Source organism: Dicentrarchus labrax, unplaced genomic scaffold (genome assembly GCF_905237075.1).
Source record: "Dicentrarchus labrax unplaced genomic scaffold, dlabrax2021, whole genome shotgun sequence".
In the NCBI taxonomy this organism is placed as follows: Eukaryota; Metazoa; Chordata; class Actinopteri; family Moronidae; genus Dicentrarchus; species Dicentrarchus labrax.
This window is the reverse complement of record NW_026136715.1, coordinates 20,677,083-20,691,354: the sequence shown is the minus strand read 5'-3', so window position 1 is coordinate 20,691,354 and position 14,272 is coordinate 20,677,083. Positions and strand designations below refer to the sequence as shown.

Below are 14,272 nucleotides of genomic sequence, written 5' to 3'. Positions count from 1 at the left end.
CTAACAATTAGAAATGCATTCACTGCATCATGTTCGAATGGTTCCACATAGAGTCACTTTAGTACAGAATCATTTAAAGCTGCAATCCTCTAAAATCAAATGTTTTATGTTGTTCAGTTAATTTTGAATTTGTGTTTTTTAACTTATATCTCCTTCGATGGACAGAGACAAAGCAGAGAGACAAATTATATAATCCAAATACAAATCGACAACAACTAATAAACGATGAACAGAAATGATCAGTGGGACGGTTTCATCTGATGACGTCGTCACTATTCATATCTTGAAGCTCTAGCCTTTAACACCTGAGACCAGCAGCAATTCAGCTTTAAGTTATTTTGAACCCCAACAATTGTGTGTTATTTGAAAATAATGATGATAATGACTCAACTACAAAATATGTGCAACTCCACTTTGACTTTCACACTTTCACACCAGTGCCTTGCAATTTCTATGGCCTTTGGAGTTGAATATGAAATATATTGAAATGAAGAATGGCTTAATATCCTCTCCAAACCCTAAATTATCTATTAAAAAAGGTGTGCAACAAATCAACTATTCATTTTACTCACAAAAAATTTACTTTGAATCAATCCAACAATAGCAAATCACAAGCAAGCAATAGGAAAAGGTGGATTTGTTAGACTTGTTTAGGACATGAAACATAAAGTTTAGGATTTTATTTGATTTGGGGCTTATTGGTCTTTACTTTGAACTTGACTTGGGACTTGATAGCCCAACTTGACTAACTAACTAACTTGAGACTTACCTGTGACAATGGCATCCCACCTCTGCCATCTAGCTTACCTGTGACAATGGCATCCCACCTCTGCCATCTAGCAAATCAGGATCACAAATTCTCCATGGCTCTGGTAGAACATGGTTTACTATTAAAAGAAGTTAAGGACATAGGGTTGCTCATCTTGATTTGTCTTTTTATATTTCAAAATATTAATCTGTTAAACTGTCATCGTGATGCTTCACTTTGGTCAGAGGTCAGTCAGTGGGTGGGACTATGAGTTATTTTTCTTACTTGCTCTACTTTCTGTATGCGGCGATCTTTGCTTTGTTCAGCCACGGTGGCTATTGCTTCTCATGCTAACTACCCAGTTTTTTGTCAGTTTTTTCAAAACCATAACTGGTATAATACATTACTTTCTGTACACCAGAGGGGTTTTTCTTTAGAAACAGCTACTTTAGATGGAGTATTTAGAACAGCACATGGAGAAGCTCTCGCGGCATATGGTTTGAATTTAGTAAAATTAATTGAGGATGATTTTCTCTATGTGAAAACATTAAAGATTACTACTTCACTAAAATGAGGACATTTCTGGTCATTAAACATCTACTGAGAGCTCAAAAGCCATATTACCCTTGAAGGTACCTTTTTTGTTGAGGGGGTGTATAAGGAAAAAAGATCACCAAACAAGGGAGCAAGAGTGAGACCTACAGAGGAAAGACAAGAGGAGCGGGAAGAGGGAAGCGACTAGGAGTGTATTGGCCTCTAGGGATGTAGCATGTGTTGGGGTGGAGGAGGGGGGGCAAAGGGGTGGGAGGTAGGGCGGAGCAAACTAAGATGCCGGGGGGGTGGTTGAATAATACTGGCTTTGATGAATAAAACATCTGCGTGAATGAAGGGGTGGTGTGAATGCATTAAGGCAGGCATAGAGGAAGAAGAGAGGAAGAAAATAAAAGAGAAATTGCAAGATATTGAAAGAGGTGATGGGAGGAAGGAGAAAGGAACAGTAAAGTGGGGAGCGCTTTGTATATAGCGTGGAGGGTGGGAGATAGATAAGGAAGGAAGGAAGGAAGATAAAGGAAGTGAATGGAAATAGTGCTCTGCTTTTAAACAATAAAGGAAAGATGTAAGCAGAGAATGGTCAGGCGTTTTCAGACTTCTGGTGTGTATTTTGGATTGTGTGTGTGTAAGTGGACGTTTTTTTGTGGACGCGTTGGTTGTGAAAATTTAGTTGATTTACGTTAAATCAAGCAGGAAATCCCACAATGTAAAAGTGCTCCATAACAAATAGAAGTCAAAATATTCACTGCTCAACATTTCCAAAGTGAAAATTTGCTGATTATCTCTGTTTCATATCATTGTAAAGTTATTTTTTGGGCTTTAGACTGTTGATTGACAAGCAACGTGAAGATGTCACATGAAGATGTTACTTTGAGCTTCAATTTGTGAATTGTGTGTTTTCTGACATTTTATAGACTAAACAATTCAGCTCATTGAAAAAAACCAATGCAGCACTGGTTGGTTAAGTGGATGTAATTAAGTATAAAGTAGCCTGTAATGAAAATGATCAAGTACAAGTGCAGTACATGAAGAAATGTATGTTCCACCAGTGGGATGCGTGCACGGTGAGCTTTGTATGTGGGTGTGTGTGCTTCTTTGTTTGACTGTGTCGATGCATTAAGCAGTATCTTGTGTGTCTGGGTGTTTCCATTCTGGTGTGTTCATTAAAAAGCCATCTGTGTGTGTGTGTGTGTGTGTGTGTGTGTGTGTGTGTACATGAAGGGCTTTCAGGTGTTTGTGTATGGAGTTTTAAAGCTCTATCTTTCTATCGGACGGTTTGTTTAGTAATCGCTTGACCTTTGTGTCCCTGTGCATCTTAACGCTGAGACTGAGCAGAATGAGGAATTACGCACTTAAAGTGACGCTCTGTCCTGTTCCATATATGTGTGTGTAAATGTGTTTCTTATCACTGATAATCAGGGGGCCTTCCCCTTTGGGGAAAAGAGGAGGGGGAAAACACTATCGTTGAGTCAGTCGGAGATCATGCCTGCTCTGCTTTCCTTCCTCTAATTAGTGTATGTGTTTGTGTGTGTGTTGTTGTTTTTTCTTTGCAGTTCTTATTTTTGATGCTGTGGGTGTGCATGGATGGGTGTGTCTTCTATCGTCAATGTGTTTCCCGCCAGTCTCTCAACCTGTGCGCAACTGGGTGTGCATAATGAACCAGCATTTATATTTGTAGGTGTGTGTGTGTGTGTTTAAGTCTTACCGCATGCATAATTCATGAGTATTAATGTCTATTTATTTATTTTAATATTAATGAGAGAGTCTGTACGGATGAATGAGCGCAACAGACAAAGGTAAGGAAATTGTGCTGTGTTAGAGTGCATATGTGTGTGTGTGTGTGTGTGTGTGTGTGTGTGTGTGTGTATGTGTTTCCCTATTTAATTGGTTCCCTGTTGTGTGCACTTACATAGAAGTATATGTTGAATGTGAGAGGGGAGAGAGGATGAGAGAAAGCTAAACAAGGACAGACAGATGTGATAATTTGAATGTCCTTGGGCTATTGTTAGCTGAGCATGGTGTGTGACTGGGTTTCTCGCTGTGTGTGTGTGTGTGTGTGTGTGTGTGTGTGTGTGTGTGTGTGTGTGTGTGTGTGCTCCTCGGGGTGATTTGATGGTGTTAGAGAGTATGTTTGTCAGCCAATAACTGGCAGATCTCAACTGCCCTGTGGCATTAGGAGAGATGTGGTGTGGGGAAATAGAGTGATGAAGAGTAGGACGGACAAATGAATAAACTGTAAAGTGAGCGTGATGGATGGAAACATGTTTGGATGGCAGGAGAGAGAAAATAAGCAGATTATTTGTAATTGTAATGAAACAGGCAGATCCTTGAATGGAAGGAGGTGTTAGACTATGGGATTAATTATTAAATACCAGAATTGCTGAAATGAGGTAAGAAGGGGTATAAAGTTTAGAAAACTATGGAAGCTTGACAAAAGTACTGATAACGCTCGAATAATGGAAGCACTAAGCAATTAAAGTAAAGATTTTAGAGTGTGCAGGGACATGTGTTTGAGTGCAGAACATGCTTGAAAGCAAGGTCAGAAAAATGAGTGCAATAAAAGCTTCCTTTGCTCGCTGTCTTCAAAGTTCAGCGCTTTTAGTTTTGGCAGTTTGCTTCCCTCTCATGTAGGAGGGAGGAGGGTAGATGGATGATGGAGAGATGAAGGAAAGGACTGATGGGAGGGTAATTCAAGCAGTTTATCCCTTTTTATTATTGTAAAAGTGTTTCACCACTTAATACATCACACCGTGGGGTTCAGTGTGTGTTGTATGTGTCATAGATACTCAGTATCAGTATCACGGTGTGTGTGCTTTTACAGCTTTTCCCTCAGCGTGTCTGTGTGTGTGTGACTTGTGCATTTGTGTGTGTGGTCATGACTTGCCCTCGGGTGTGTGTGTGTGTGGCTGTGTTTTGACTGTGTGTGAGAGATTGTCTGTGTGTGTCCATGTCTTGTGTGTGTCAGATAATATTTGTGTCCAAATGATCATGAGGAAAGGTGAAGGCTTGTATTGACTTACAACTGCAGTACGTCATCTGTGTGTGTGTTTGTGTGTGTGTGTGTGTGTGTGTGTGTGTGTGTGTGTGTGTGTGTGTGTGTGTGTAAGATGTGAGCACTCTGCCAGTGGGTACTTTGGCATCTAAAGCAGCACAAACAATGTGCCAACAGAAACAGCTACATGGTAAAACCCGACAGCCTCGAGGGCAGGGGCAATGATCTGTGTGTGTGTGTGTGTGTGTGTGAGAGAGAGAGAGAGAGAGAGAGAGAGAGAGAGAGAGAGAGAGAGAGAGAGAGAGAGAGAGAGAAATTACAAAATTTAAGTATGAGAGAGAAAGAGACGGAGATTTAATGTGTATTTGTTTTTTTTAAGAAAAAAAAATCTGTGTTGCATCCATTATTAATGTGTATGCATTTTGGTTTGTTTATGTGTTATCTTTGTGTGTGTGTGTGTGTGTGTGTTTGGAGCCGTCAGCAGGTTCTAAAGTGGGTCCTTAAGGAGCCATCTGTCTTGAGGCTAGTTTCAAACCCTGTCTGCTCTGTTTATATGGAGGGCACTGGGTGTGGGTGTTTCTGCATGCAGCTGCTAAATGTCAGACAGTGTGTGTGTCCAAATATGCTCAAGGAGAGGTGAAACCCAAAAAGAAAGAGTGAGCATCTACTCCTACATACCTTTTATGTGGGTGATTGTGTGTATACTGTGTGCGTGTGTGTGTGTGTGTGTGTGTGTGCATGTTGCGTGGGTGTTTCTGCCTCCTGAGACACTTCAGACTGCCGCTCGTTTGACTGGCAGCCAACTCTGTGTTTATTCTTGTCTGCAGATTTGTTTGTGTTGTTTTTTTGTTTTCCACACACCTATAAAGCAACAGAATCGCAGTCGGCAGGAAAATACCCCCCTTTCCCCTGCATAAGTACACTTCCAAATACTGTACACTGAATATCTTATCGCTGTCAACTCTAATTTTGTTGTTTTTTATTCCCTGTTCAGCTGAGGGATGGTGAAAGTTTGTCCTCTATATTGCTCTTACTCCTGCTCCTCAGGAATCAGCACCCTGCTGCTTCTACCATCTAATCAAGTACTAATTTGCATCCAAAGCGGTGAATGCAGTTCACTGTCGGATAGGAAAGAAACCCAGCAGCACTCTGTTAAGCTGCTGACATGAAAAAAAACCCACAGTTTTATAGATTGGGACAGTTCCAACACCTTCACGTTAAGTATCCTTCTTCAAAACCTACACAAGACCCTCAAGGGACATAACACAACCTTTGTAGAGCGTACTGAGGGCCCTCAAACCAACTGTAAATAGCTGATTGCATTTCTGAATGTATAACTGAAATGTCACAATAACTTAAAATACATGGTCAACTTCTCTGCTGTTTGTTTGTGGAGCCCAGAGTTTCCCCTAAAACCTTTACAGCAGCAGTGATTAGGATTTTATGTGAAATTTTTTAAATATGTAATTTGACATCATTTTGGACCATTATTATTGGCATATTCAAAAGTTGGAAAAGCTAGAGCAGCTAATCAAAAAATACTCACAGAGCCTACAAAGTGTAACACACACCCATCAATATTGCTAGCTCCCTCCCTCTCAACAAATTTAAAAAATGCATCAGAGACCTGCAAAGGACGGTGACATGGTCTCGACACCATCCAGAGTGATTGACAGACTGACCACAACAGTGTAGCAGGAACTGCGAACTGGTAGTAAGAGCTAACCAGCCAAGAGCAGCTGCTGTCAGAGTCTCTGTGCTGGAAACACAGACAGTCCACTGGAGCTTTTACAGTCACTCGAAGCATATTCCGTGTGGTACATGTGTTATAGCTAAGCCAATGGCTCAGAGCGGCTAACACTGATATGTGTGTTTGTCTGTGGGGGGACTATCATTCCGGTACAGCCATCTAAACACAACCATTGAAATTTGAAAATAAGCTCATCAGTTTCACGGACTCCCACTCAAAGTGGAGGGTGGGAGATGTAGGCTGCCCTCCTCTGATAGTGTTAGCACGCTTTTTTATATAAATGTCATGAGGTAATGTAGTTCCAAATGGTCGACTCTGTGTCAGCAGGGGGCATGTTGAGCCATTTTCAACCCCCGAAATGTCCATTTTAATACATTTGGTAAAAATGTCAATATAACACCAGCATTGATGTGTTTCATCACAGTACAATCATATAATTTAGTTTACAGCTGAAACATGTTTTAGGATGGAGTACCTCTTTAATCTGTGTTTTCATCAGATAATGATAAAATTCAATTTTATGGGAAATAAGTTTGAAGTGACATAAATCAAGGAATCAAGGAAGCTTATTTATTTATCATTATACAACACAAGGTTGTGTAACGAAATGAAATTTTGCTGCTCCTTCATATAAGCACTTAGATAATCAAAATCAAAGAATAAAAATATCAAATAAATCAATATATGGGTCCTCCCATCGAGTGCTTGATCTGGGATGTTGATGGAGCAGGTCTCTGTAAAGATGTGGGCATAACAGTCTCTGATTTCCCATTGTTTGGCCAGCCTGAGTCCCATTTTGTCCATACCGGACAATACTCCAAGCTGGGCCAGCATGGCTCCTACCAGGGTCATACAGAACCCACTGTGTTGGAGCTGGTCCGGTCCAGGCGACCTGGCTGGGTGGATCGTCCTTAAGGTCCGCTTCTCTTTAATCCAAACCCTTTTCCTTTTCCCATAACCTTTTCTGTATTAGTTAATATGTGTTTCAGATATAAAGGCGAAAACAGATTAAAACAAACGCAGAGAGGTTTGAAGGAGCTAGACCTTCGGTAGCAGCATCTTAACATGCAGCCGTTGTCAGTCGTCAAAATCTCCTGAATCCCGTCGATTTGAACAATTTTGGCCTAGTCCTTAAAATCCCCCCCCGAAAACCCCATCAGACATCATTCAATGTTGTTTTGTGAAAAAAGATTACAACTGTTGCCATGGTGATACATGGTGCCAATGGATCAAGGGTGATGGAATCCTCATTTTGTCAAAGTTCTGATGACATCAGAAAGGAATGACTTCACCCATATAGGTTACTCTGCTTCTGGGATTATATCCAGATTATATCCAAATAAAACTCTTCAGTGACGGCACATTTTCCAAGAAGAGACATATTTCAAAAATACTTGTCTTTCTTTAAACTACCACAAGTTCGTAACTGCTCTGTAGATTTACAGACCAGCTCCCCTGTATTCAGTGTACACACCTACTTCACGCACAATTTGCCTTTGTGACTTTCCCTGAAAATGAACGGTCAAGGGGACGGACATGTAGTGACGCATATCATCATTATCTTCTTTGGTCAACCAGTATTGGAGGTCGTTGGACCAGTGGCCATGAACTTCCCACAGGGGCACGATATTGCTGCCATTGAGGGGCCGGGTGAACTTGACCCCAACATTAATGTTGATAACAACATGAATAATCCTAATATGGAGGATGTTCACCCAGATGCTGGCACTGATATGGAAATCAACCAGCAGACTGAAGAAGAAGACCCACTGCTTGGAGTATCAAGATGGCGATCTCGAGAGGAGGATGATGAGGATGAGGATGAGGAGAGAAGCTGCAAAAGGTTAAGGTGGTGGGATGAGTTCGCAGATAGCGACTCAGACAGCTGCTGTGATGACGCTATCGATAGCCTTAGCCTCATAGGTATGGACAGTGATGCGAATGCTTCAGGGGAAGAGGAGGACCCACTTCCTGGAGTAACCAGAAAGAGGAAAAGAGATGGCAAAGATAAGGATGAAAGAAGCAGCAAAAAATCCAGACAGTAACAGCAACACTCCTTAGCCTTCTCTACGACATTGACGTAACATCGACCTGGCACCCAATATGACATGATCAGCTTCACCCCAGCCTGTTCTGTATCTGCTCTATATAAATCAGATCAGGTGTAAAGCACAGTAGGGGTTTTTGCAGACAAAGGGAATGACAACAATCATCACAACCAACATTACTCCACTGTCTATGTGGATCCTCGACTTCCTGACGAGCAAACCAACAGACACAACTCTTCTATCCTCCTCTTTCTACTCCTGCACCATCAAGAGTGACCTGATCAGAAACATTACCTGAGCAACTGATTACATAACACATTACATTACATTTACACTGTTATTGTGCCTTAAATAATTACATGTGACATATAATAAACTTGAGAGGGTTTTTCTTTGTTCTCTAATGTGGGCACTAAAATAAAGTGAATAAATAAAGTAATATAAAACTTAATATGACATTTAAGTCATTGCCTTTGTTCTAAGAAACCAGAATAGTGTCAAAAACTAGAAAAACTAGGGGTTAAATTAGTAACACAATATGATATGGACCAAATTATAAGATAGTGGGTTTTCCATTGTAGCAAGTAACTAACTATTCATTAAGAAAGTGGCCATTATGCAAATTCACAGATATTATCACTGTGGTTCATTAACTCACTGCTTCATCAGCATTAGTGAGTGAGTGAGTGAGTGAGTGAGTGAGTGAGTGAGTTTTGTTCCTGACTTGTATTTTGGTTGGATTCAGGATCTTGTGTACAGTGTTACCACTTAAACATTAGAGATATTTTTTTCTTGCAAAATAAGATGATGTTATTGTGATTTTTATTATGCATGTATGCTACCTAATATAAGATCAGACATCTGGGACATTTGGGATAAAAATACCTTTCACATAACGTTAGATGTCCTTTGAAGAATGAGGAGATAGGGAGTTAGTCAACCATAGGATGTTATTGTGCTTGCACAGTGTGCGAGTGAATATTATTAGTAGCCTATTGATATTGGTTGTGGTGCGTTTTAGGGGGAGTGCTCATCATTTTGGAGCAGCGGTGAATATAAAGGAAACACTGGGAGCTTCATAATATTTCCACCTAACTACTTTGATCTGCTCACTGATGACTGACAGATTTTGGATGGTACTGAGTAAAACCCCAGCTTTTTATGCCTTGCCTATTTTCATAATGCACATAAAACAAAAAACAAACAAACTATATAAATATATATATAAAAGATATATTCAATACATAGTTGCATGTTTGATGTTTTACTTTGGCAGTAGCAGTGTTTTCTAAGTTGGCAATACAAGAGATGAGAAATGAAAACTCCTTCCTCAAGAAGAGAGAAGTATTGCTCAAATATATTGTGTGTGGGTAATAAAACATGTTTTTCCATACTGTATGATACATATTCAGTACCCCCCTTGTGCGTCATTTAACTTTAGTATGTCATGCTTATAGCCTAATGAGTAAAATATTAAAATCATGACAATATTTTTTCTCAAACATAATTTAAATTCTGTGTGTAAACCTCAGGATCTTGACTGGAATTTAAAGTAAAGCTCTGTGGGTTGGAACAATGCTTTGTTGCACAGCATGTGTTTGTTTTGATGGACTTGCCAGTGAGCTCAGCGAGGTCAGAGCTTATGAAAATTAATTGCCTGAAGCCTCTGTGGAACAAGCACTAAAATGGCAAATCTGTCCAGATACTGAAGGGAAAATCTGTCTTTTTTTGGACTGGCTGGAAATCCTTATCTTTATTCTAATAAATTGCATGTGTATTATGTGTACAGTATAACATATGACTGTGGAAATAATTCATTATTATTTGTGGGCTTTTTGTTAAAATAATACACGACGCAACTGTCAACCAGCTTTTCCTTGTAAAGGGGACTTTTATTAGGAATATGAGTTGTGTTTTTATATCCTATACTCCTGTTGGTTTAATTAGTTTGATCACTGATCACTACAGAGGCAGAGATTTTAGATTTTCCATTATCATTGTGATTTAATGTGACCGTTGTTGTTATACTGACTAAGGTTCACCTGAAATAATGCATTCTTTATATTTTTAACTCCCAGGTGATCGATGTGAGTTTGACCGGCGGCAGGGCAGGTGTGTGCCAGGTGTGTGTCGTAATGGAGGGACGTGTCGGGAGCTTTCAGGTGGAGGTTTCCGCTGCGAGTGTCCTGCGGGAGGCTATGAGCGTCCATACTGCACAGTCACTGCCCGGTCTTTCCCACCAAAGTCCTTTGTCATGTTCCGGGGCCTCAGACAAAGATTTCACTTGTCCATCTCATTAACGTGAGTAGATTGAGTAACCTGAAAGTTTTATCTTTTCTTTCCCTTGTCTAAATTTCTGTATTTGACAATTTAGATGTCATTTTTTTGTTTTGATTTTCTTTTTCTTTCTTCCTTCCCTCTTTTCTTTCTTTGAGCCTCCATCTCTCATCATCCAGTTGCACTCAGACAGAGATCCATAACCACACCTCTTTGATTCTCAGTTCCCTTCCTCTTACGGAGTATCTCTCTCCTCTTTGCTTTAATCTATTTATTTCATCTCTGTCTCAGAGATCGATCCTATTATAAATGGTTTCACTCTCTGCTGCCTCCACTTCTCTCTCCAGCGAGAAGTGTGGTTTTTCCTCTCTTCTTTCATCTGTTAATTTACTGGTTTCAGTAACATCTCCTTTGCTTTCTCTCTCTCCACTCTCTCTTCTTATCTTACATCCTATCACAGTATTATCCTCTTTTAGTCTTGCATGTTTCAGCAAAGGCTTTAAAGGCAAATCCTGCATTTCTCTTGGTCCTATGCTCTGTCTCGTCCCTTGTACTCAGTCAGAACTGAGTAAAAGAAAAGTAATCCCCCCAGTTACCAGTCCACTGTTTTTTACCAGTTTATCAATCAAATTTGAGTAAAAGCTAAAATGTCCAAAATTCACTGCATTTTCTTGGTGCACTACCTTGCCACAGCCTCTAGGCTTGTTTTGTTTACATATAGTGTTTACATCTTGGCATAATGTAACAGCGTGTTACTGCCAAGGTCAGTGATCGTCTCCTTACTTTAGGTCCTTTGTCTTTGTCTTGCTCACCCACCACCATCGTTTCCCTGCTGCTCCTTCGCCTCTTGACATACCGAGTGGTCGTCTATGGGAGATCTGAAGTGGTCCTTAAGAGTGGTCAGGCGGGGGTATGGGATGGTTGCCATGGGAGATGTCTTCTTATGATAGTTGCTAAGGTGACGTTGCCCATGGGGTTGTTGCTAGGCTGATATGGCATGGGGTGGTTGCTATGAGACACTGAGGTCATGGTATTCTTGCCAAATGAACCTCAGTGCATTGTCAGTGTGTAAAGGCACCACATGTGATTGGTTTCATTGATTTGTGACCACCAGGTCGGTGATTATAAGTCAAGGAATGCGTGATGTAACTGTTTCTTTGTTGAAAAGCAGCTCACTTTAAAAACATTTAAAAGGTTTTGTGGTAGAATTTCTCCAATGTGGGAAAACGTTGGCAGCAGTGATGGTAGTTGATAGTTAAGATTCCCAAACTAGTTGGGGAAATCTGGGCAAGGAAAGTAAAGCAATGTTCTTTCCCAACGACAATCAACCTTGGGAAAGTCAGAACAATACTGTATGATCTTTTTCAGTACTGCCCTGCTCACCATTCAGTTGAACACATTGACATCTGGGAGCTTCATCCTTGCTCAACAGGATCAACTCTCTAGGGCACCAAGACTGAAAGTGAAGATTTCCCCACACTTAGATCCATGCAATATATAACTTTATTTAGCAAGCTTCAAGTCCAAATGTAAACCCACCTTGTTGTAGTAGTGGATGTGAACTGTATGCCAGTTGCCAGTGTCCTGTTTGCTGCCAGCTACATCCCTTGTCCAGATTTTCACATCAGGGCCAAACAGGACTTCATCATTATTCATGTCACTCACTTTCTCCCAGAGCATTTTATTTCTCCACTGCAAAAGATTTTCCAGTTTCATCTATCACCCAAAAGCTGCAGGCTGATTCAGAAGTTTTTGTAGCTGTAGCCTGAGAACTGAGAAATATGAGTAATATATATAAACTGTATATCCTTACTGCAGAATTTTGATAAGAGAAAAAGTCACCTTATATTAAATGTTTTTTTTTTGACGCAGTTCATCTGTCTCAACTAATAAATATCACAAACAACAAGTGCACTAACCATAACAGACATATTGAACATATGCTTCTTTGCCTTTATTTACACTTTTAGCCTCTCTGTGCCTTTGCTTCACAAAAGCTCAGGTTGCACTATTTCTGGTGGCTTGAAGAGATTACAGCTACATATTACAAGCATGCTGGGTGCAGTGGGAACTACAGCAGGGCCATGCAAGAAAGACACATGTCTGATATTGAATAACCCTGGGCTTATTTTAGACAATGGCAACATTCTCAGATAACAGGGGTATATAATTGTCCTGATGGAAATGGTGGTAGCATACTCTTCACCACAGTACATTTCCTAACACTGCTGTATTGCAGTAACGCATCTGTTGTTACAGCCATATTGATCCCTGGTGGATGCTTAAAGCAAGGATGTAAAATGCCAACACTAAATAAGAATGAGCAGGAATATTGTCCTTACGTTTGAGCCACCAGTTCATAAAGCAACAATCAAGACATTTAGTTTCAAAACATTTTAAGATGCAGAAAATTTTTTAAAGCGGATATTTATTTTGGTGGGAATCAGCGTCTTGTTGCCAGGAGAAAAGATTTGTCATCTGTGCTGTAATATCAAAAAACTAACAGTGCTTTTGATCAGAATGTGTAAACATGGCAACCTTGGCCTAAGCACATCCCCCGGGCCTTGCTTTGGAAAATAGACTATTGAATGACTCTGAGCAGCTGGAGGGTGTGGAAGGTTGCAGCAATATGGTTTCTGAACTGTGCTGCTGTTTGAATATCTTTTGTTCTTCCACACTATGCCTGTATGAAGAGGCTTGTAGGAGCTTTGTTTTGCCATGTGAAATCAGTTATTGTACGGCTCACTGTGTCAGGGTCAAATGTTACATTAACCAAACCAGAGCTAACAATCGCTTTTGAAAATGCACGAATGTGTTATACAGTTTCATTTTATTTGTAATGTATATTTTCAGGATACAACAATGTAAAGATGTACAGTTGATATATACTCACAATGCATATGTTATAGTTATCGATAAACTTGTTATGGACATGTGTTTCTCTGTGTGTGCATATTGTAGTTTTGCCACCCTGGAGAATACTGGTCTTCTTTTCTATAATGGACGCTTCAATGAGAAACATGACTTCATCGCCTTGGAGATCCAAGAAGGACAAGTGGTGCTCAAATATTCCACAGGTACTATATCTATATCTATATGTGTAATTGTGTGTGGTTGTATTTATTTAATTCAAAAGATAATATATAGGTTTTGTTCTCAAAGGTTGTGTGTCCTTCCTTTATGGTGTATTATTAAACGGCAGATACACAGTACTTCAGCTTAAGTGCCATCCTGTTGTACTGCTCCCCCTGCTTCTTCGCTATGCTGACCGTATCCAACACAAACAAACAGTATCAGACATACTGCCTCCAAAATCAGTAGTTACTACACGTGACCTCTCGGACCCCTAACAGCAGCCTGCTTATGTTTTACTGTCTACCTACAGGTGAATCGTCCACTCAGGTGAGTCCCTTCCTGCCTGGCGGTGTGAGCGATGGCAACTGGCATACAGTTCACATCCACTACTACAACAAGGTGAGTTTATTTTTGATTTTTGATCTCACTTTTGATCTTCCATTTTGTGTCTCACATCTCAGTTTGAAAAGTTATCCTTTGAAGTTTTACATTTTACTTGTGATTACTTGTACTGTACTTCTGATGTGTTGGCAGAAAAGTTTCTCTCTCACAAAGCACTTTGAATTGAGCTGAAGGGTTTGTGTGTATACTGTAACGTGGGCGTTTGCCTGTCACCATTTCACTCATGCATATACGCCACACATCTCTTTTAATTTTCTTCATCTTCTTTCATTTTCCTCAGCCAGCTACACGCTATGTGAGTATGAGTGTGTGTCAGGGTGCACATACACCTTCTTCTTTCTTTGTTTTGTTCTTCTTTCTTTTTCTCTTTCTGTCTTTGTTTATTTCACCAGCAAACAGTAAATGAAGAGTGAATGTGTTGTCTATCA

The 14,272-nt window shown here is 40.2% G+C and overlaps 1 protein-coding gene across 1 annotated transcript in view; it reads left to right on the top strand.

Moving 5' to 3' along the window:
- Positions 1-14,272, top strand: part of celsr3 (cadherin, EGF LAG seven-pass G-type receptor 3) — a 107,279-nt gene that overhangs the window by 38,190 nt on the left and 54,817 nt on the right. The window contains 4 exon segments of the mRNA XM_051424460.1: positions 10,169-10,391; positions 13,329-13,444; positions 13,753-13,841; positions 14,125-14,139. Of these exon segments, the coding sequence (XP_051280420.1) occupies positions 10,169-10,391; positions 13,329-13,444; positions 13,753-13,841; positions 14,125-14,139 (443 nt within the window).